The sequence below is a fragment of the Fringilla coelebs genome (genome assembly GCF_963513975.1).
Source record: "Fringilla coelebs genome assembly, chromosome: 17".
Taxonomy (NCBI): Eukaryota; Metazoa; Chordata; class Aves; order Passeriformes; family Fringillidae; genus Fringilla; species Fringilla coelebs.
Window position 1 is genome coordinate 12,724,457 of NC_140043.1, and position 21,452 is coordinate 12,745,908.

Below are 21,452 nucleotides of genomic sequence, written 5' to 3' on the forward strand. Positions count from 1 at the left end.
GCAGCCTGCGGGCGGCCGCGGGCCGGCGATGAGGCCCCGGCTCCGGGAGAGGCTCCCCAGCGTCCGGGGGGGCCCGGGCGGGGCCCTGCGGCACCTGAGGCGGCGGCGGCCGCGTCGCGGCCAATCCCCGGCGGGGCGCGGGCGGCTCTGCCCGCCCCGGGCGCGGAGGGGGAGCGGAGCCTGGTCCCGGCCGCGCTGCGCCCTCAGCGGGCCCGCTCCGCTCCCGCTCCATGGAAGCGGCCAATGGGGCCGTGCCCGAGGGCGCGGTGGAGCAGCCCCGCGGCCCCGCGGCCGCCCCGTCGGGCAGGAAGGAGGTGAAGGTGGTGATCGTGGGCGACGGAGGCTGCGGGAAGACGTCGCTGCTGATGGTGTACGCCAAGGGCTCCTTCCCCGAGGTGAGGGGCTGCCAGCGGGGCTGGGGGCCGCAGCCGGGGCCGGCTTGGGCGCTTGGGCCCTGCCAGCACCGCTTCTCATAATCACAGAGTCCATTGAGGTTGGAAAAGGCTTCTGAGGTCATCGAGATCCTTCTCCTTTGCAGCAATACGCACCCTCTGTTTTTGAGAAGTACACAACGAGTGTGACGCTGGGGAAGAAGGAGGTCACCCTGAACCTGTACGACACCGCAGGTAAGGGGTTCCACTTTCCTGCGGGGGGCAGCTCCTGTGCGGCCACTGCGATGGCAGCACTCGGGGACATTGGCCTGGGACTGAGCCCAAAGCCTTTCGCAACTTCAGGCAAATAAGCAGAAACTGTAAAGTGTTGCTCCTGTGAGCGCACGCACCCCCATTTCTGTTCCAGCAGATTTTTCAGTGTCAGCTTAAATCGGCCCAATATTTGAAGACTGTAAAGTTGGACAGGTTTTCAAATTTCTTCTCTACCAGCATAGTTTAACCATAGCGTTGCAGGTAAGACTGCTGGAGAGGAAAGTACAAACAAACCAACCACCATTACCTGTTGCATATCAATGTGCCTTCCAGGAAAAAAAAGAATTGATTGTCTAATGGCAGTTCTAGTCATCCACTCATTCATTATCTTAACAACCCAATTAATTCAGAAACATCAAATAGCAACCATATCTGGAAGTATTAAAACCCAATTCCCAGATGCAAAGCATAATACAATCAACCAGGAAAACATTTTAATCTGCTGCCATGTGTGATTGAATAGGGAAGGAGAAAAAGGCTGGTTTGTGTTCAAAATCAAAAGGCCATGGCAGTAAAAGTTATTTGAAAATGCTGATAGTTGTTCAGGTTCATTTGAAGAACTTGTGAAATGGTTTGTGTTCAACTTCACTCAAAGTTCCCAGATTCTGTTACCCAGCTGCTTTCCTAAATGAACCCTAAAATTGACACGTGCTGGGTTTCAGCTCAGTGTAAATCATCTGTTTCAGTTCAAGCCTGTGGAGTTGTTCCAAATTTACACCAAGACAAATAAGAACCAAATGCAGTCCAGTCATTTTTAATAGTAATAAAACACACTTACCTTCTAGAATACTGCAAGTGATAGCTGAAAACATAATTTAAAAGGCTTTTAATCTAAAAGTGAATTTCGCTGCTAACTTTTACTACAGTGTAGTAAGATCCTGAGCACCCAATTTGTCAATGTGTCTTCTTGGGTCAGTGTTACTGCTCTAAGTCCATTTAGTTGGGATAACATGCCTTTTACTGGATAGCAAGGGGTTTGGGTCTAAGTCTTAGAGGAAAAGAAAAGGACTGGAATCTGGTGTGAGCAACCAAAGAGGAATTTCCTTAATACAGGGTGTTGGCACCAAGGACCTGCCACTGCACTTATGATTTTTATGTTTGTTTGCTGTCAGTGTGGATTTTTTGCCAGCCACATAGTTTTGAGCTCTCATTTAAAATCCCCGTGCCACACATTCCAGCATTTGCTTTTGGAGTCTCTTCCAGGCTGTAAGGAGCATGGGCTGGATCCAGAGATGGCAGTTGGCTGGGCAGGTCCAGCATTGCAGCACGGAGCTCTCCTGAGCCTGGCAGGAGTGCACAGCTCCTTGTGTCTCAGAGCTCAGCTCTGCACAGACCTGCAGCCCCCAGCAGCCCCGGGACTGCTCGCTGAGCTGATGGCTTACGGCAGCATCAGGACAGTTTGGGTGGGAAGGGACCTTTAAAAGTTATCCAGTCCAGCCCCTGTGCAATGAACAAGGGCGTCTTTAACTGGATCAGGTTGCTCGGGGCCTTTTCCAAGCTGACCTTGGATGTTTTCATGGATAGAGCAGCCACAGCTTCTCTGGGCAGCCTGTGCCTCATTGTGAAAAAATTCTCCTTCATATCTATTGCAAATCTGCCCTCTGATAGTTTAAAACCATTACCTCACATCCTGTATTTTCCCTGTTTATGCATATAACTATAGTGTGTACCTTCCACATTGAATTCACAGCTGTAAAGACTGGTTTGGACTAAAGCACTGCTCCACTGGAGAGCAGTGGGGTGTATTTTGTGTCTTGTGAGACACTTTGGGAAGTGGAGCAGCCATTGTTGGTGTGAAAGAGCAATTGCTTTCCATCTCTCATCTGGAAACCTCGAAACCCAACATTTTTCACCTCCCAAAGCAGCACCATGGCCACAAGGCTACAAGTTTCTTGAGGCTGTTGACACTTGTCTCCTCCCTTCCTGTTAAATTTCATTTTCTTTCCATAAGACACAGCAAGAAAGAAAGCAGGGAGATTGTCACCTGGGTTAAGACATTTAATTGGAAGGGGGAAAAACCTTAATTTTGGTTCTGTTTCAAAGCTTCTTACATAGTTTTATGTTACATATCTATAAACTCTGTCAAACTCTAATTCAAGCAGCTTTTCAGCCTCTTTCTGTAACTGGAAGTTTTGCTAGAGGAAGGACTCACTTGAGCACACATTTTAGTCTCATCCTGTTTTTAATCGTACAAAACTGATGTTGAGTTCCTTAAGGGTTAGACTGGGACCAAGAGTTGTGTATTTTTAGGATCTTGCTTGGAGCAACAGTAAATAGAGCTGGGTGTACTTCAGCATCATGGAAAGGTAAAGACAGGTTCAGCTCCATGGGCTGTTTAAAGTTGGGAGGATTCTTTGTATTGTCACGTCCTGTGCAGCTCAAACATTTGATCTTGCCCTACTCATTGAGGGAGGAGGACACAAACAAAAAGCTTAAGAAACAAATGTTTCAAGATATAAAAGGTATTATTTTCTTGACAAGAGTTTTGGTAACAAATGAACTTAATGGATTACTCTAAAATGTACCAGAAAAATAATTTTTGGTGAGTGTTTTGTACTGTGATACCCTGTCTTCCTCCTCAAACACTTCTTGCTGTTGCAGGAAGTTGGTGGTACACATATGCAATGTGTAAAGGCTTTGTAACCTCACTTGTCTGGTCTGCAAACAGCCTTTGCAGCTCCTTTTTCAATTAAAAGTTTCCACTTCCAGCTGTGCTTGGCAGAGGCAAAGGCACTGAGAGGTAAATGAACTCTGTAGTTTTTCCATGCCAAGGGGGCAGTGTTGATGCCCTAGGTGCAGTTCAGACACAAGGCTCAGTTCCTGGTGCAGCAGTTTCTCAGAGCAGAAAGCAGAGCATTGCTGGGCTGGGGAGGAAGTGATGCCTCATCATTGTGGGTACTTGCTCTGCCTGACAGGAAGCACATGCAAGGCCTCCAGTGAGGTTTTTCAGGTCTCTGATGACAGAAGCACAAGGTCTTCAGAGAAATTTTAAAAGCCAGAATTCTTGAATGCAAGAATAATTTCTCATAACTTTGACAGGAAGTGATGCCTGAGTAAGACAAAACCCCCAAATTTTTAATTGATGTGTGCCCCTCCTCCTGCCCCAAGTGTCTTCTCCTACCAGTTTTCTTCCTGCCAAAAATGTCCATTTCCCAATTTGTTTTAAACTGAATAGGGAAAAAACATAGCTGGCAAATAGCTCATAGGCTGGCACCTCTTTGGTGATGCATGGGCAAAAGGGTGAGGAAGAGCAGCAGAGGTGAACATGCAGATGAGACTGAGACCTGTGGTTTCACTTCTCCTGTTCACCCTCAGCCCCCAGCAGAGCTCCCTCCCCAGCACAGGGCCTGACTGCAGTCGTGTGGTTACACAGCATCTCCCAGAGGCACGCAGGACTGGGAGCTTGGCAGAGAATTAGCAAATTTTAGGTAAATTCAGTTGGGTGGAGTTTTTTCTTTAAAAAAACCCAAAGTCTCTGATGGTGCAATGAATCGAGGAAGACAGAGGGGTCACAGATGTGTTCACACATAGGCAGATACTCAACCAACTCCTCCACAGCATGTTTTGTGTTAACTGGGGAAATAAAACAGCTACCTGTGTTTGAGGAAACACACATAGGGCTTTGCAGAGACATTCAGTTACTGCTTAGGTTCACCTCTGTTCCTCCTTTTTAAAACTCTTAGAAAAAAGACCTAAATCTCTGCCAAAATAGCTCTGACCACAGACTGAGCAGCTTTACAGAGAAAAAAAAGTCTCCCAGGCCCTTTCTTGTGTTTCACCAGCAGCACTTGAGGACAGGGGGTGAAAGGGATTGTTTTCAGAGAGGGGGATGTCTATGTTTAGATACAGCTTGATCTGGGTCCCGTTACATCCTCAGCAGCTGAAGAGCTGCATCTGAGCTTCTAAAGAGCAGCTTCCTCCTCCTTCCCTGTGAGTGCTGCAACCACCCAGCTCTAACACAGGTTAAGCAATTGCCATCTCACCTTCCCCTTCTGCTCTCTGCACCCCACCCTGTTCTGCACTCTGTATCCAACATTCCAAATGCACACGGAGCTGTGTTTTACACAGCACTTTCTCATGCATTTATTGTTTGCTTTAAAACCCATAACTGCAAATGGATTTGAAGATGAAGGAGCAGTTCACCAGGGCATATCTGTAGTTTTTGACCTGCAGTACAACATATTGTGTCACATAATTAAAGACATTTTTTCTGTTATCCCATCCAGGAGAGTGTGAATTTAGAGGTTTGTTCAGATTCCAAGCAAATAAACATGTTTCTCCCTAAGGGACAGCCCTGTCTGCCTCACCAATTGCCAACAACAACTTAGAGGACGTTTTTAATTTTACAAGTTATGTTGTTAGAAACTCAGAGGCCTGAACTTCAGCAAGGAAAACTTTACACGGGACTCGAGGAAGTTAGGAAGGAAAAAAAGTTTGGCACCTGATGTATTTAATGTATTTAAGGGATTATCTCAGCAACAAAATGCCAAATTGGTTACAAACAAGTAGATGGTTTGGGAAAATAAGAAGGGATAAGCAGTACAATCTTTGCTCTGAATGTTTATACAACATGCATAATTTTGTCAACTGTGTATTATTTCTGGATTAAACCCTGAGATATCAATCCCTCTTTGTTCTGCACCTCCCCACAGAGCCCACGGCTGTTGTGGAAGCTCAAATACAAAATGGTCCAAGTCCAAGATTGTACAAACACCTCAGGCAAACTGAGTAATAGCTTATCCAGCAGGGATTGCCTTGGAATAAAATGTAAATCAACCAATCATTTAAATTAAGGAAGGGAGAAAAATATTGTATAATATTGGCCTTCTAATATCTGCAGATCTTCAGACTGGAGACGAAAATGTTGGCAAGTAGTGAGTACATGACTTTGGACTGAAGCAGGTGCCAGAGCAGGAATCGTTGCTGTAAAGTTGGGGCACACTGAAATTTTCTGCATTCCTTCATTTGAAATATCAACATGAAGATTTGAGATGTGGAACTTTCCTGTAAGGCAGTTTCTGGTCTGTGTGTGGATTGTGGTGATAGTGGGAAGGACCAGCATTCCCAGTTCTCCTTGTGGAAATTCACAGACACATGCCTGATTCCAGCATTCAGATGACAAATACACCTTCTAAAGACTGCTTGAATCATGCTTTCTTCCTTATTAAATGAAAAAGATTGTGGGTTTTTTTTTTTTTTTTTTTTTTTTCCTGAGCTGTCAGCTGTATCTGGGAATTACTGCTTTCTTGAACTTAATCTCTCAAAGCAAGACACCTTCAGACCCTGGCATGGTGATTACTATAAGGGGAAGAGTACAGGTCTGAAGCAGATCAGCTTCCTCTTGTCACATCACGTGCTAGAATATCCCTAATCAGAAGTATGACAAATCCCCTGCTTTTCCAGAATTCAGCAGAATTCCCTTAGATCTGCTGGGGAGTCCTGCTTCAAAGGCCAGTTAAGCCTGGCTCATGCTGCAGCATGGCTTGTACAATCCTGTGTGTAATCGCTGCTTCCTCTCAGCTCATCAGGCTGGGAAAAGCAGGTTTGCCACTAAGGTTTCTACTTCACCATTCCTGTCTAGAAAATACAGTGTTTCTTCTCCTCACAGCATCACATGTGCAAATGATTATGGGGACTGCCACTGTCAAAATCAAAATATCTACTAATAATTGTCATATTCCTCTTGATGACTTTATTTTTGAGCAGCAACTTGGCAGTCGGAGTTTAGAACTGCTTCTAAGTCCTCAGCAAGTGGACAAAGCAGGCTTTTTATTTAAACATGCCAAGGATGTGTTCTGTATTCTAAACCATCAGTTTTGTCAGTGAGGGGGAATCTCTTGTACTCATGGGAAGGAATTTAACAAGTATGAAATTACAGTACCATTGTTCTTGATCTCCAGTATGTGCCTGTACATATCCCCATTGTTCTGCTTGCTCAGGACAGAGATTTCTTCATCCAAACCATCCTGTGTGTTTCAGGGCAGGAGGACTACGATCGGCTGCGGCCACTTTCTTACCAGAACACCAATGTCGTGTTAATTTGTTACGATGTCATGAACCCCACTAGCTATGATAATGTAGCAGCCAAGGTAAGAGGCTTCCAAGTGAATTACACGTGCCTGATGTATGACAAGATGTCAGATTAGAAATGCTGGTGCTTTTAGTGTCCTGTACTCTGTGTGTGTAGATGCCCAGTTCACTCATCCTGTGCTGAGCTGCAGGTCACAGTCCTTAGACCTGGGGCTCACCTCTCCATGGCTCCTAAGTGCTCAGGCCCGGGGTTGACTCTCACTAAAAAGATCAAACAACAGCAATTAAATCACTGCTTTTTCTGCAGCAATATCACATGACCAACGTTGCACATCTTAGAGTCAAGACTACTTCCATCACATGTGTATTTATTTGCAGGGAAGAGATGAGAGCAGCCACTTCTCTGTGCTGGGATTTCTGTAACGTTCCAAAGCATTCTTGGACATAGCACCAGGAAAACAAAGCAAGACTTAGTCCCAATTCTGTTTTGAAATGTGACTTTAGAAGAGCTCCTCAGAATTTAAACAGATGGTAAATAAACATTTTGGCATAGAGACAGATGCCACTATGTTTTTATAAAGCAGCTGACTTTGGGTAGGACTTTTAAACATTTCTGGGCTGTAAATAGTGCATGTTGAGCCCCCCCTACTAGACTAACTCCAAAACTCTGAAATTGCAACTTATATTAAATGCTGCTTGGCTGTATTGTTTTGATTTCAGGAAACAAACGACAAAATAAAAACCAGATGTAAAAGTTTTGTTTTCCTACCCCCAGTGGTATCCTGAAGTGAATCACTTCTGCCGGGGTGTCCCGCTCGTGCTGATCGGCTGCAAGACAGACCTTCGGAAGGACAAGGAGCAGCTGCGCAAGCTCAGGGCTGCCAGGCAGGAGCCCATCACCTACAACCAGGTAAACTTCAGTGTTTCTACAGTGGTGACCTCTTGGGAGGAGATAAAGCACATGATGGCATTGCTCCTCACAGGTATGATCACAGACACTGCAAAATTAGCTGATCCAGATAAAGAAATGGTTGACAGCACTAACAGAGCTTTCTGTAAGTTGTTTTTGGAAGTGGTCAAATCACCACCCATTTTTAGTGCCAAAGTAAAGAGAAATAGGAGCAGTTTTAAAGGACACAACTATCTGCCTTCTAAGCTAATGACATCTCATTCTTCTTTCACAGCTGGGTTATTGCTATTACAAGTTTGTAAGCCTTAACAAGTTTGCTGGACTTCCTTCATAATTGTTATTAGCCTACATTGCAGCCATCACTGGTGCTTTGATCAGTACTGTGATAAAGACTGGAGATGTTAGGAAACCCATTCCAGTATGACCATTCTGGAAGAAATGTGTTTTGCAAATCCCACTTAAAAATAAATCCTTTCAAGGCCAATAGCAAGAACATCTGCAAGGTTTCTCTGACGTGAGAGACTGTTCTTTGAAGTCTCTAAAGTAATCTTATGAAAACTACATATTATCAGTATCTCTAAGTATTATGAAGCAGTTAGATTTATGAGTAGTGTTATGTCACTGGATAGCTGTCCTAGGTACAGGAGAAACAGTGATGGAACAATTTGTTCTGTGTCACGCAAGACCTTTCTGCTCTGGTCCTCTAATTTTTCTTTTTCTTTTTTCTAAACTACAAAGCCATACTTCTCCTCTCACCTCACAGCAAGAACAGCAGCTTTCAAACTGAGACACACGTCCAGGGAACAGGTCAAGTGCACTGCGACCTTGAGTGAATCACCACATCTTCTAAACAGCAGGAAAATAAACTGCAACTGCATCACCACAAAACCATGCTGGGCCTTTTAGTTTGTCTCCCTTGCACACAAGATGAGGTCCCAGCCTGTCACTGTGAACAGGTGCAGATTGTCCCTTGTTTGCATGAATAAATCCCTTCATCATCCTCACATGAGAGGTTCCAGGCAAGCAACAGACACTTCTGGCCAGTCTGCTGAGGCCTCATGCAGTTAAACTCAAGGACCCACATGTTACACAAACTTTGTCTCCTGTGTGAGCCCTCCCACTTGGTTTTTTCCCCCTGAAATATGCTCTACCTCAGTTTTTTACAGCTGATGGCACCTGGGGCCACATGACGTGATGCTTCCCATGCCAGGCACAGAGGATCTGAACAGTATCAGCCACCACTGCAGCTTGCAAACAACTGGAAGGAGACAAACTGCTTAAATTTGAAGAAATACCCTCCCCCTCCAATAAAAGACCAAGTGACTCCCAGAGATTACAATGAATAATTGCAGAGTCTGTGAGCCATGGGTTGCAGACCTGGAATTCACAGTAAAAGGCCCACAAGTCAAACCTGAGGGCTGGCTCTGCAGGGACAATAAAAGGATCACAAGTAAGAAATCACTGTGCTTTGTCTGTAGTGATTTCACACAACCAGCATTGCATGGAAATATTTTAGATTCAAGCATGTTCCCATTGCATGGCTGAGAAATGCAGGCACCCGTTTGTTTTGATGAGGATTTTGGCTGAGCCCTTGTGATGCTTCAAAGCAGAAGTCAAGGTTCCTGCATGTGCACCAGCAAAACAAGGCAAGGCATCAGTGCAGATTCTGTTCTTGCATGTGACATTCATTACTAAAGGTGACATCACAGAATGGTTAAGGTCAGGCCTGAAAAAAATACCACCATGTAGACATCTTATCCTCACTTAAGTACCTACCTCAGCATTTAGTTTAAAGAAATTCTATACTGAGAATATTTCTGTGCTATCAGGACTCTGCATCTCAAGAGTCTCCAATGCTCTGAACTCTTAGGCCAGGCTTTGGTTCAGCAGAGTGGAAAAACACCAAGTTTATTTACAGTGCTTCAGTTTATTACCAATGCCACTCACACTCTAGCACTGCACTCAGGGGCAGCTTCTTTCCTCATGATTGCAAAGATGTACCAATTAATTCCCTTTCTTCCCAACTCACCTTCCTTCACTCATCACCAAAATTACATCTTTTCTTACCTTCTTGTTCTTTCCAGGGTGAGGCAGCTTGCAAGGAGATTAATGCACAAATTTACCTGGAATGCTCAGCCAAATGTCGTGAGAACATAGAAAATGTTTTTAAAGAAGCCACAACCATTGCACTGAGTGCCATGAAGAAAGCCAAGAGCCACAGGAAACGGAAAGTGTGCTCAGTGTTATGATCTGGACTGCATGAGAGCCAAGTGATTCAGATTTTATAAAAGTTTCACTTTAAAAATATTTTTTTAAACATGTTTGTATTCCTAGAATAATTTTTATTTTAAAATTTTAATTATTTTTAGTATTTTTGCACTTTTGTTACGCTGTTCTCATGAAGTTTTTAAAGCTGTTTATCACAGTTAACTCATGCTGTGTGCCTTCACCCATCTGGCTTTTGCTTCTGAGTGTGAACAACTCACTATTTAAACTGCAATGAACAGCAACTGCTACTATAGAACTTAGTGCTGGGGTTTTTCTTCCTCTGCAAAATAATTGTGGCATGTTAGAGCTACAATTTACTGCCTTTTTCCAGAAGAAAACTCACATCTTTCAGAAGCAATGTTAAAGCAGCTTATCAGGCAGAAGAAGAGACAGAAGAAGTTTTGTATTAACATTTTCAAGTTAATTTGCTTGGTGGCAATGGCAGGAGTTGGCCTCAAGCTGCCCCCTGAGTGCAGATGGAACATCCACCACCCCCCTGGAGCAGCTCTGCAGACCTGCACCTCAGAGTTCTTCAAGGCCTGCTGTGGAATGGAAAGTGGCATTCATCAGTGGAAATACATCAGTTGCTCCAATTAAATAATGGAGTATCATGGGAAACAGTTAATTTACAGCACTCAAGTTTAGAAGTGCTCCAAGCAGCTACTACATGTAATGTTAAGTCAGTCTTATGATAAATATTTACGGCCTATTTAATACAAGACAGATGCAAATCATGGTGCACACTGGAGGAAAATTTCATTCACTTGTGAAATCATCTCTACTGGTATAAATTAAAATTTTCCCTTTTGTGATGAAGGTGTCAGATGCCTAAGGATCAGGGAAGCTCCCAGTGCACACCCTGGTACATGTGCCTCCTACCTCCTGGTTCTTTTGCACATCCCCTCACTGAGATCTCACACTGCAGGAACGATCCCTAGTTTGTACTCATCATAAACCAAACCTGAGAGGGAAAATGAGCTTCCTGCCCACAGGATAGTAACACAGCAAAGGTAATTTTTCTGGCTTGAGCAACAGAAGCGATGAATCCATCTCAAGCCTGTGGTGCATTATCTGTCCTGTGAGCACCCTCTGGGGAGGAGGGCACTGTTTTCCACTCACACTGCCAGAGGATGTGCCCAGTTTGGGCTTTGTGTTGGCTTTCAAAAAGGTGCTGTAACTTTTTTTTACTGTCCAATGAGTGACTCTAAATTCAAGCAGCACAAGGACTTTAGCAGGGTAGCAGTCAGTTTTTGTCCCCTGCCATCCCCTTGACCCAGCATTTCCCTTCTCTTCAGTATTAGTACAAGTGCAGCATCTAAAGAAAGTATTTAATATTTGAGCTGAGCCTGTCCTCCCCTTTCCAGAACTCTCAAAACCCACCCAAGGGCCATGTGCTTGTTTCTAAAAAGGGACAGAGGCAGTTGCATATTGAATGGTTTATTTAAGGTTCTTTCAGGCCAGGACAAATGACCTGGTCTCCCTGGAAAAGGGCTAGCAGACTTCCCTGCCATTTAAAAACTGCTTTTGCTTGCATGATTTTGTTTTCAAAGGAGGAATTCCTCTTCTTTAAATAGCTTTTTAGAAGTGTATATAGCAGCAGTATGGTACAAATGAGTACTTTCTTTTCACAGTACACACAGGTTAGTATTGCCACTGAGGATATGCCTTAAACAACAGCATTCGTTCTGTATTACTGATCCACCCAGAGTGTTCATAGACCTCAATAAATTCAATACCCAGAATTTAAATAATAAAACTGGAAAGTGTCAGGTATCATTCCAGAATTGGAATTACAGTAGATCCCACATTTTCCCCAACGCTGGTGCTTCGCCAGGCAGGTGCATGCTGCTCTATATACAGAACAAAAACCCCAGAAGCAAATACATTTTATATTAAATATACATAAATAGCAGGAGTGTGACTGGAGAGCCATGCTTGCATTAATACTGAGTCTGTGCTGGCAGAGTCCTTCAGCAAACACGGGGACAGGCAAGTCCTGAGCCCATCCATCACCTGGCTGGGGTTGAGCAGGATCTGTCCCAAACTCAGCCCTGCTGGGGGCACAGGCATGGATGCACACTGGGAACAGGGGGAGTCACAGCTTCTTCACCTTGTCTTTGTTCTTCTGCAGTTTAGTGTGCACCACCTTGAGAGTAGTGAGGAAGTTCCCGAGGAACAGCAGCAGGAATGTGAAAGCCAACACAAGAACCTGAAAGGGAAGAGGAAGCAGCATTTATAACCTTGTAATATTACAACATGGATTATATTCAGCATTGCTGGGCTCTACCAGACACAGAACAGGCTCTGTGCTGCATTATCCTGAGATATTTAAATGAAGTCAGATGCCCAAACATCTTTCAGGACGTGGTAAAGCACCCCCTCTGCCCTGCTCTGTGCTTCCTCTGAGCAGAGCCAACACGCACCTGCCATTCTTTGCATTCCTTGTGCCTTGACAATCTGAAAAGCGTGATTGCATTGTATAGCTGCCAGAACTGCAAAGGGGAAAAGAAAAAGGCAATTTAATTATAAGCAAAAAGAATTGAGCCTTGGAAATGTTTGTCATGGCTGTGTGGGATCCAAAGCACCTTTGGGTGGTGCAGCAGCAGACACTGCACCGCAGAGGGAGGAGGGGATCACCCAACTTACATGCCCAAAGAACAAGAAGGGAAGCAGAAACGTCAGCCCCCGCCACATCCAGGACTGGAATCCTTCTGGAAAAGGTTGACAGAAGAGGCAGGGTGTGAGCACAAAAGATGCAGGACTGAACCTGCAGTTCCTCCCCACCCAGCTCACCCCCATAAGGGCTATTCCTATCAAGTAAAAATATTTGTTTGAAATTGCAGTAGTTGGAGGATAAAGTTAGGGATGACCAAAACCTCCATATTAGTCTCCTCAAATGCTGACAAAGATCAGATTCCTCTGCTCCTGCCCTACAGGACCTGAGGAGGGGGATAAAAGTCTCACTGCCCTTCCTGCCTTGGGACACAGGCAGCCAGGCAGGAGACAGCTCTGCAATGGGGGGGCACACAGCCCTCTCCCTCCCTATCACTGCTCCCAAAACCTGTGCAAAGAAAGCATAGCAGGAGACCTCACCTACTGTAAGGTCCAAGTGGTTTCTCTCCCCCAAAGCCCGGAGCCTATAGAGGCAGCCCCTTTGGTAATAATACTGTAAGAACTGAACACAGCCTGGAGGAGAGAGAAAACATCACTTCATTGATTATTCAGTAGTATGGTAAGTATCAAACTACTTTAATAATGTTTAATCCAACAGCATTTAATTATTACTTATATTTGTAGATGGCATATTTGTACACTTTCTTTATATTCCTACAGTTTAATATTCCATTATTTACCAAATGAAAGTGTTTTCTTTTAAGCACATATGTCACAAAATGACTTTACCCCCTGAATTAGCAAGGTAAGATATACTCACTCTGAAATATTGAAAATGCTAAAAATTGACTGCGAAACATCTGATACATGAGTCCATCTGGCCTGGAAGCAGAACATGGGAGGTCCATTAATCTGCTAAAAGCACCCCATGCATGCAACCCTTCCCCTTCACCACCAGGCCTGATGCCATTAGCAAACAAACCAGCAGCTGGTGCCCAGCCCATTCCACCCACTGGGAGCCCAGAGAGGTGCTACAGCCCCACAGGAAGGGCTCTCATTGATTAGGTGTCCCCTCTCTAACAAGGATAAGTGCTGTCCCCTCTCATCCTTTATCACAGTTTTCTCCAGGCAGCAAAGCCTTTCAGCATCATCCGCATCGAGAATCCCAGCACTGCAGCAGGGGGTGGTTGTGCTGCTTATCCTGAGGGCAGTTCAGGATAGACGGAGGGCAAGGACCGCCTGCCCCACCCACTGTCAGCCCCATACAGATTCAGGAGAATCTTCTGTTGTTTTAAAACAATTTTTAATAATTAACTCATCAGTTCTCATGCCCAAGTTGAGACAGGCTGCACAGGGGGTGCATCGTGGGTTGTCTGACCACCTCCACCACGCACTGCAAGGGGGTAACTTGAATTTTGGGCTTTAAACTCTCTAATCAAGGCTCAGTAAAGGCACCAAACATCGATTTTGTGGTGTCCTTCCTCCATAGCAAAATGCTGCTTGTTTCCTTAACTACAGAGACAGAAACTTGGAGACTTGCAGAGATTTTGCTATCACCAGCCCAACTACAGTCACGGGGTTTGCATTTCTTTCTCTTTTTTTCACCAGCAATATAAATACGAATTTACAGTGTTGTATTTATCATTGAAAACATCTGTAACATCAAACAAATATTAAGGCTGACACGCTGCCATATGTCCTGTGGCCACAACTTCATGGTCACACTGGATTTAAATGCTCAGATGATATAAACACCATGAAACAGGCTTGAAGCACCTCGAGCAGGCAAGAGCAGACTCACCACGTTAACATCACTCCAGACAGGAACGTGGAAACGTAGTGATGAGACACCCACCAGCCTTTGATCCTGAGCAGAAAAAAATATGGCAGTTAGACAAGAAACATGGTTTTCAGCACTGAAGTCCAGGCAAAAAATGACCCAAAAAATAGGAACAAAGGGGATGTCCAAACTCAAGCACAAGGGATGCTGTGGCATTTCCAACCAAGGATGTGTGACCTCTAACACAAGGCAGCACACACACCCCAGACCACACCTACAACTAACCTACAGCTACCAAACCCAGCCAACACCTTGGACCAATAGCTTGGGGACTCTTAGGGACTGCAGCTGCTCTCTCCCCAAGCCTCAGGTGGCCACATGTGCCCTTGGAAGTGACCAGGGAGGAGGAGAGAGACAAGAGACTGCAGAGAGGCCATCAGCATCTCAGATTTGCTAGGCTTCAGTGCCAAGCTGAATCCCTTTTTGCTGCCTGGTTTTCCTTAGGACATTTCATGCTTTTGTGGGTTTTGCAGGTGGCACTGTACCTTGAGCCATTGCTAATGAGAATGCTTTCCCGTATCGTCAGCGTGCAGTAATACCACACCAACAGAAAGTTAAACACTTCATCTGTCACCCTGTTAAACACAAAACACACTTATTATTGTTAATTATAAAGATGTATTCTAAAAATCCCTCTATTTTCTTCCTCCTCCTGGGTAGATGCAAACCTGCTCAAGTGAGGATATGGACATAAAGTCCCATCCTGAACATCTGTAACCCACATGCAGCACTGCACACATGGGCAGCACTGCCAGGCTCCAGGCCCTTTTACCCTGGGATCCAACACTGCAGATCCTGAGCTCATAAGCAGGTATGCAGGGATGACATTAAGTGGTGCTCAAGGAGAGAAAGCACCACAGAAGCAGCAGATGATCCAATTTAGAGAGGCCTTTCCAGGCTAATTCAATGAGAAGATTCCATGAGATCTATATAAATCCAATCAACTAAAAGAATGGAAGAGCATTATGCTCTGGAGCAAAAAAATCAGAACACCAAAACTCTATTTTGCCATTTGCAAATTCCTGAAGCCAAGGGGACTTGGGGCAGCCTCATTTCTAGTACAATCCTGCATTCACTCAGACACACAGAGACCGTAGTGGAAGTGCGTGGCTCCAACACCTTCCTGGTTTTTAAGCAAGACTGAATAATGGAAGCTTGTTGGTGCTCAGACATTTTATCACAATCTAGAAGTAATGTTTCAGGTCTGATTATTTCACACAAATTCTCTTTTGTTGTTTTTGTTACCCCAGAGCTGCAGCACAGTGTTGGTCCCTGCCTGGGACAGCCCACAAGCACAACCAGCTGTTGCACAACCAATAACATCAATTTTTAGCATCATCAGGAAACGTGATGTTGGACTTTCCTTTTAAAAAGATAAAACAATTAGCTCCTTCCAGAGCTGAAAAAAAACAGGTGTCCTGCTGCCCAATTGCTCAAAGCCTAAATAGCATCTGAGCTGTCTCACTGTCCTTAACAGTGCATAAGTCAAATCCAGCACAATTTTATGCAAAACACTTGATAAGAAATAAAAATGCAGTTTACCTGTAGTGGAGAAAACACCTGCAGGCGACAGCCCCCAGTAACAAGATTATTGTCAGATAAAGTTTGAATTTCTCATACTCGTCCTTGTAGGCAAACCTGGAAGGAAACAGGTGCCATTTGTGGACACAAACAGATGTTTGACTGGAATGTGGCTTCACCTTTTCAAACTACATACAAAGCCAAATATCAAGCCCAGAGACAGAGGTTTTGCTGAAACACTTAGAATAGCAGTGGACAGTGGTGAAAGGCAGTGTTCTGCCTGCAGGGAGGGTCTGTCTCAGCTGCAACACAATGCCTTAAGTCCATCAGAGCTGGTTTCTGGGTTGGCATGACAAGATTTTAAAAATACATATATAGATCTCCATTTTCTGGAGCATTGTATGCCTAGAAGTCACAGCACCATTTTTCAGCACAAAAAAACTCCAAACACTTTTACAGTTAAGGCCACAGGCTGAGCTGGGCTTTAAAGCAAGTGATAAATGGAATTAATTTGAACTACCTAAGATGTCAGCTTATCCCCATGTCATAGTCCAGTCACCCACCCCCAACATTTCACTTATCAGGTCTAAGAGAAACCCATTCCCTCTTTGGGCTTCAGTCCATACCCACAGCTGGCCCCAGAGAAACCCAAACTCACACACGTGGGGAGGCTCACTCACTTGGCCTGGTTGCTCAGGAGAGTGACATTCACATTTCCCAGCACCAGATTTAAGTACAGGCTGGAAGACAAAAGCCAAGAGCAGACCCAGGTAAGTTGTTTTATTTGAACACCACAGTACGATCTAGAGCGAGGTGATGAGACAGTGGCTCTGCTAAAGCCACGTTTGCTGGAGGTTTTTAGTTAATACAAGCTGGAGGGAAATACCACAGAAAAGGCTTTACACATGGAAATATTGATCAGCATTCCCAGGAAGTTACTGAAAAGCCTTATTTTCCTGGTCCCTTTTTTGCACTACAGTCTAAGGGCAATATATGTAGTGTGCACTGGCCAAACTTAAACACAGGGAGGATTTGGAAGAAAAGTTTCTGTTAGAAACTTTTGCAGAGGGGTTGCAGGATCACACAGCTTGACAACTGACATAACTCTGTCCTAGCAACCCTGCTTGAAGCAAAATTTAAAGTTGGTTAAAAATATTATCAAAAAAATAGAAAAGTCTTATTTTGATTCAGCCCTCAAAAAAAATTAGCCCAGGAAAACATCAGTGTGGAACAGTGAACTGCACAATCCCTTGCCAGTGCAGGTTACTGTCATTTTAACAGAAAACCTGCACTGCCCACACACATTTACATCCACTCACAGCTAATGAATTCTGTGTACAACTGACACAGCAGCTCAGCAAGAGATTTATGACTAATCCAATTTTACATGTCTTTCTTCAACCTCTTCCTTCAGGAACGAAGAGCATTGCTGTGAAGATTTAAAAATCCAAAATTCCTGGAGCACACAAGCCTCCCTGGTGGAGCACGTACCCGTTCCTCTTGGGCAGGTAGGCTTCCATGTCAAAGAAGGCATTCTGCCTCTCCTTGATCTGGCTGCTGATCTCCTGAATGAGAGCAAACTCCTCAGGACTCGCTCTGGGCTTGCACCTGCAAGAACACAGAAACAAGATATTCCTGTTCATGTTTTCACCTCCTTTTTATTTGAAGGAAAATGAAGCAGTCATAAAATCCAGGCTGTTAAAAAGCTGGCTCTGGGAGCCAGCGCTTTGCTCCTGTATTTCTGAGGAACCATTTGGCTTGTCACGACTTTATTTCACTGCCAGGTTTATGCTGCTGTAGGTTACCTCAACCAGTTGGTTTATAAATCAGCTTCTCTTTCCATCAGCTCAGTGACAGGATTGTGTGGGAATATTGTGCTTTTCTGAAGGAACTTCCTCCACCCTGGGAACTCCGTGCGTGGTTTCAGGCACTGCCCTCGCACAGGCTGCAGCTCTTCAGGTATGAAGTATTTCAGGATGTAAGAGGACACAGAGCTGATGATTTACTGACAAACTGTGGTTTTAATAATTAATGTTGACCAGAGAGCAGTGAGCAGCAGAGCCAGCAGCCTGTGGTGTCAGAGGTGCTGTACACAAGGAATTCAGCCTGTGGCTCCTGGGATCAACCAAGCAGCCAGAGACAGTTCCCTCCTGTAAATCCACCCAGGAGCAAGTTACACCTTCAGGTTCAAGGACTGATGCTGCTCTTCCAGTGCAGTTTACAGAGCAAAGCATTGCTCACCTGGCACAGCCAAAAGCTGCACAGCCCTGCAATGCACAGCACACACTGCAAGAAGAAACCCACACCAGCTCCCTTAAACTTCTTTATTTACAGGATTCCCTTTCTCATGCAGTAATGAACACTCTGCTTGGCTGTAATATGGAACAACTTCAGCACTGCAAGATAGATTTTCTAATAAAAGTACTAAAAATCCAAGCATTTCAGCCCTTGGGAAGGAGAACTATCTCATGCCTGCCTCCTCCACCCTCCAGGTCTCCTGTTACCTCTGCAGGCTGTGCTTCAGATCCCTCAGTGTCTTCTTCTGCCGATGTATGGAACTGCTGCAGGCTGTCTGCAAGCTGGTGACTTCTTCCAGTTTCTGCCTGTAAACTTTGTGTGTTTCCTGCAGGAGAAGAGGAGATGGTTGGTAGGAAGAGCCCTCCTAGGTTATTCATGGCAATTGGTCCTCACCTCCAAGGGAAACCAGGAAAATCCTGGTTTTATGGGATACAAGAGCCACCCCTTTAACAAGGAAGGAGGGGAAGATGCCAAACCAGTACAGCTACAATAGGGCTTAAGTGGACACTGATGACATTCCTGCAAGAGGAAAAGCATCCACTACACTCATCTCATTGCCTCTTTAGAGAGCTTTCCCACTCAGGAGCTTCTCACTCCCATCCCACCCTGCAATGAAGCCCCTAATCCTTGAATCCCCTAATCCTCCATTTGATCCTGATCCATGCCCATCAAATGGTGGCTAAATCACAGAGCAGGCACTCCAATTTCACAGCCAGATTAAATCTTGGAGAAAATAAATGAGGACTTAACAGAGTGAGGGAGGGAAGAGAAGGACACAGCACCAGGCATAAATCCATGGCTGAGGGTTTAGGCACCTCCTGGCCATCACTGCCATCCCAACCCCACAGATATTCAAGCAACCTACTGCCCCATATTCTGGTTTAAAGAGCTGAACTGATGTCCCTGCCTGTGGCCTCAGATGCTCCCTGGGAGGAACTGCTTCATCACAGCTCATTGGTCCCCTGAAGCCCCCAATTAGTGCTCAGCCATAACGAGGACACGCTCACCAACTGCAAACCCACTGAGAGGAGCCTCTGCTCTCACCCCTCCCTGCGCTCGGGGATCCCCAGGCTCTGCTTTTCCACCCTTTGCAAAGATTTCACCATGAGGGAGGTGAAACCACATAAACAAAATTTTTGCTCTCCTCCTTGCTATGACCCACCTGGTAGCTGTTCTTTATTTACAAGAACAATCCAAAACAAGTTCCAGTGTCTGATGACCTTAATAACAAAACTAACTCTGTACAGGCACTGCAGCTCTCCTCATTTGAGGCTCACCTTGGTTTTGCTGAGCACACCTTTACAGCACTAATCCTGACACCTCGACCACCAGCAGCTGCCACCCCACTGAAAAGTGTTTCTACTTTCCTTTTCCAGGTGGGGAAACTGAGGCAGGGACAATCACTGACATTTACTGTGGTTTAGGTCAGATTAAGGCAGGGAGTTTGTTGAGAAGGTGCACACAGCAAACAAGTGACCAACAAAACCACGCCAGCTGGTCTCCGCCAGCATCCAACCCGTGTTTCTGCTAACAGGAGTACAACCTGAACTGAGTTTTAATTAAGAAACAAGCTAAATGTGGAGATCACACTTTTTTTGCATGCACGTTCTGTATAACAGTCTAAAAGAGGCTAAAACAGCCTCCAGAGTGAGAACAGCCGGTCGTACTTTAAAACTGGCTTTAAGATTTTAAGTACGTGTATAGGTGCAGCACGGATGACAAGCAGGGAAGGAAGGGAAGGTTTCTGGAGGTAAAAGCATCTTGTAGAACAGCTCTTGGCCCCCACTCCGAAGCCTTTCTGTCCCTCGATGCACTTTTACAAGATGGAAAAACAGCACTTGGACCCGGTCGTATCCCACCACGGGAAATCAAAACTCTGCCAGGAGATGCTGGCGGGACAGGCGCTGCCTGCGCTGCTCTTTGCAGCACGCCACGGGCGCACAACCGCACCGCGTCCCCTTTTTCCATCTTTTCTCCAACAACGGGAACCGAGGCACCACATCTTGCTGCATCCTCAGAGGGACCTGGGGCACGGCCAGGGCTCGGTCTGGGCTGTCCCATGCGCTCGCACAGGGGTAGCGGGGCACGGGATGCACATCCCCGCTCCGTGCGGGCACCCCGCGGCCGCAGCGAAGGCAGCGAGCACGCTCGGCCGCCCCGGGCGGGGCTGAGGGGAGCCCTCCCGCACCTCCGGCTGCTCCCGCCGAGCCGCCCCGGGGATGCGGCCGGCGGAGGGGACCCCCGGTCCCGCTCCTGCCGGGCGGGGCGAGCCGGGGCCGGCCCCGCATCGCGATGCGAAGCGGAGCCGGCAAGGGCAGCGCGGGGCAGTGCGGGGGAAGCCGCGTCCGCGCAGGCGGGGGAGGCACCGCGATGCCCCGCAGCCCCCCGCTCACCTGGAGCTGCCGGAACTCCTCCTCCAGCTCCCGCCACTCGCCGAGGCACCGCTCCAGCTGGTCCCGCATGGCGCGGGGCCGCGCCAGCTCCCCGGGCCGCCGGCGCGCGCCCGCCGCCCGCACCCCCGGGCCCGCGCGCCGCGTGCGCCGCTGACGTCATCGCGCGCGGTCATGGGCGCGGCCCCGCCCCCCCCCGCCCGCCTCAGGGGAGGGACCCGTCAGGTGAGGGAGCGCTCCGGTCTGTGCTCACCTCGGGCCAGAGCGCCCCTCGGGCCGGACATTCCACTCAGGTCAAGGCTCCCTCAGGTGCGGCGTCCCCTCCTGAGACGGTCCTCCTCAGGCCCGGCATCCCCTCCCGTGATAGTCCCCTGAGGCGCGGCCCCCGTCAGGCCTGTGCTCTCCTCAGGCCAGAGCTCCCCTCAGATGGGGGGGGGAGGGGTCCCCTCGGCTGCTGTCACCCGGTCACCTCCTGGAGGCCTTGCACCTCTCCTGAGCCCCCTTGTGTTTTGGCAGCACCTGAAGTGCTCTGTGGTGTGAGATGGAAGCATCTTCCTGCCCTTTCAGGGTGGTTCATCACGCATGGAGCTGAGTGGAGATAAAATCCTCACTGCACAGGGCCAGCCCCCTCAGAGAGACCTGGTGGCTGAATCTGAGGCGGCTCAGCTCTGCAGCTGCCTGGACCTTGCTCACAGGTCCTTGGTATCAGAGAAGATGACAAGAGGATTCCTGATGTCTTTATCTTTACAATAATTACCCATTCAGTAGCTGGACTGGCCAGTTCTGAGCATGGCCCGATGTTCTGGGGCAGGGTGGGAAGAGTTGTAAATGTTGACACCACATCCTGTGAGTTTCTTATGTGAGGGTAGAAATTGGTG

The 21,452-nt window shown here is 46.6% G+C and overlaps 2 protein-coding genes across 3 annotated transcripts; one reads left to right on the forward strand and one right to left on the reverse strand.

Moving 5' to 3' along the window:
* Positions 1-204: 204 nt before the first annotated feature.
* On the forward strand, positions 205-10,535 carry RHOF (ras homolog family member F, filopodia associated). Its single transcript, XM_084217551.1, has 5 exons — positions 205-395; positions 539-626; positions 6,684-6,793; positions 7,510-7,644; positions 9,729-10,535. The coding sequence occupies exons 1-5, from the start codon at positions 231-233 to the stop codon at positions 9,891-9,893; spliced, it is 663 nt and encodes a 220-aa protein (XP_084073677.1). The 5' UTR covers positions 205-230; the 3' UTR covers positions 9,894-10,535.
* Positions 10,536-11,504: 969 nt separating this feature from the next.
* TMEM120B (transmembrane protein 120B) lies at positions 11,505-20,699 on the reverse strand. 2 transcript variants are annotated; one of them, XM_084217451.1, is made up of 12 exons: positions 20,578-20,699; positions 18,391-18,509; positions 17,378-17,494; positions 16,567-16,626; positions 15,908-16,003; positions 14,851-14,940; positions 14,327-14,392; positions 13,346-13,407; positions 13,006-13,098; positions 12,559-12,623; positions 12,336-12,404; positions 11,505-12,121 (listed from the first exon to the last, which is right to left on the reverse strand). In XM_084217451.1, exons 1-12 carry the CDS (start codon positions 20,644-20,646, stop codon positions 12,008-12,010), a joined length of 1,020 nt encoding a protein of 339 aa, XP_084073577.1. In that variant the 5' UTR covers positions 20,647-20,699; the 3' UTR covers positions 11,505-12,007. The 2 variants fall into 2 exon arrangements, with proteins under 2 accessions (XP_084073577.1, XP_084073578.1); XM_084217452.1 differs by having other exon boundaries at positions 12,332-12,404.
* Between the last annotated feature and the right edge of the window lie 753 nt (positions 20,700-21,452).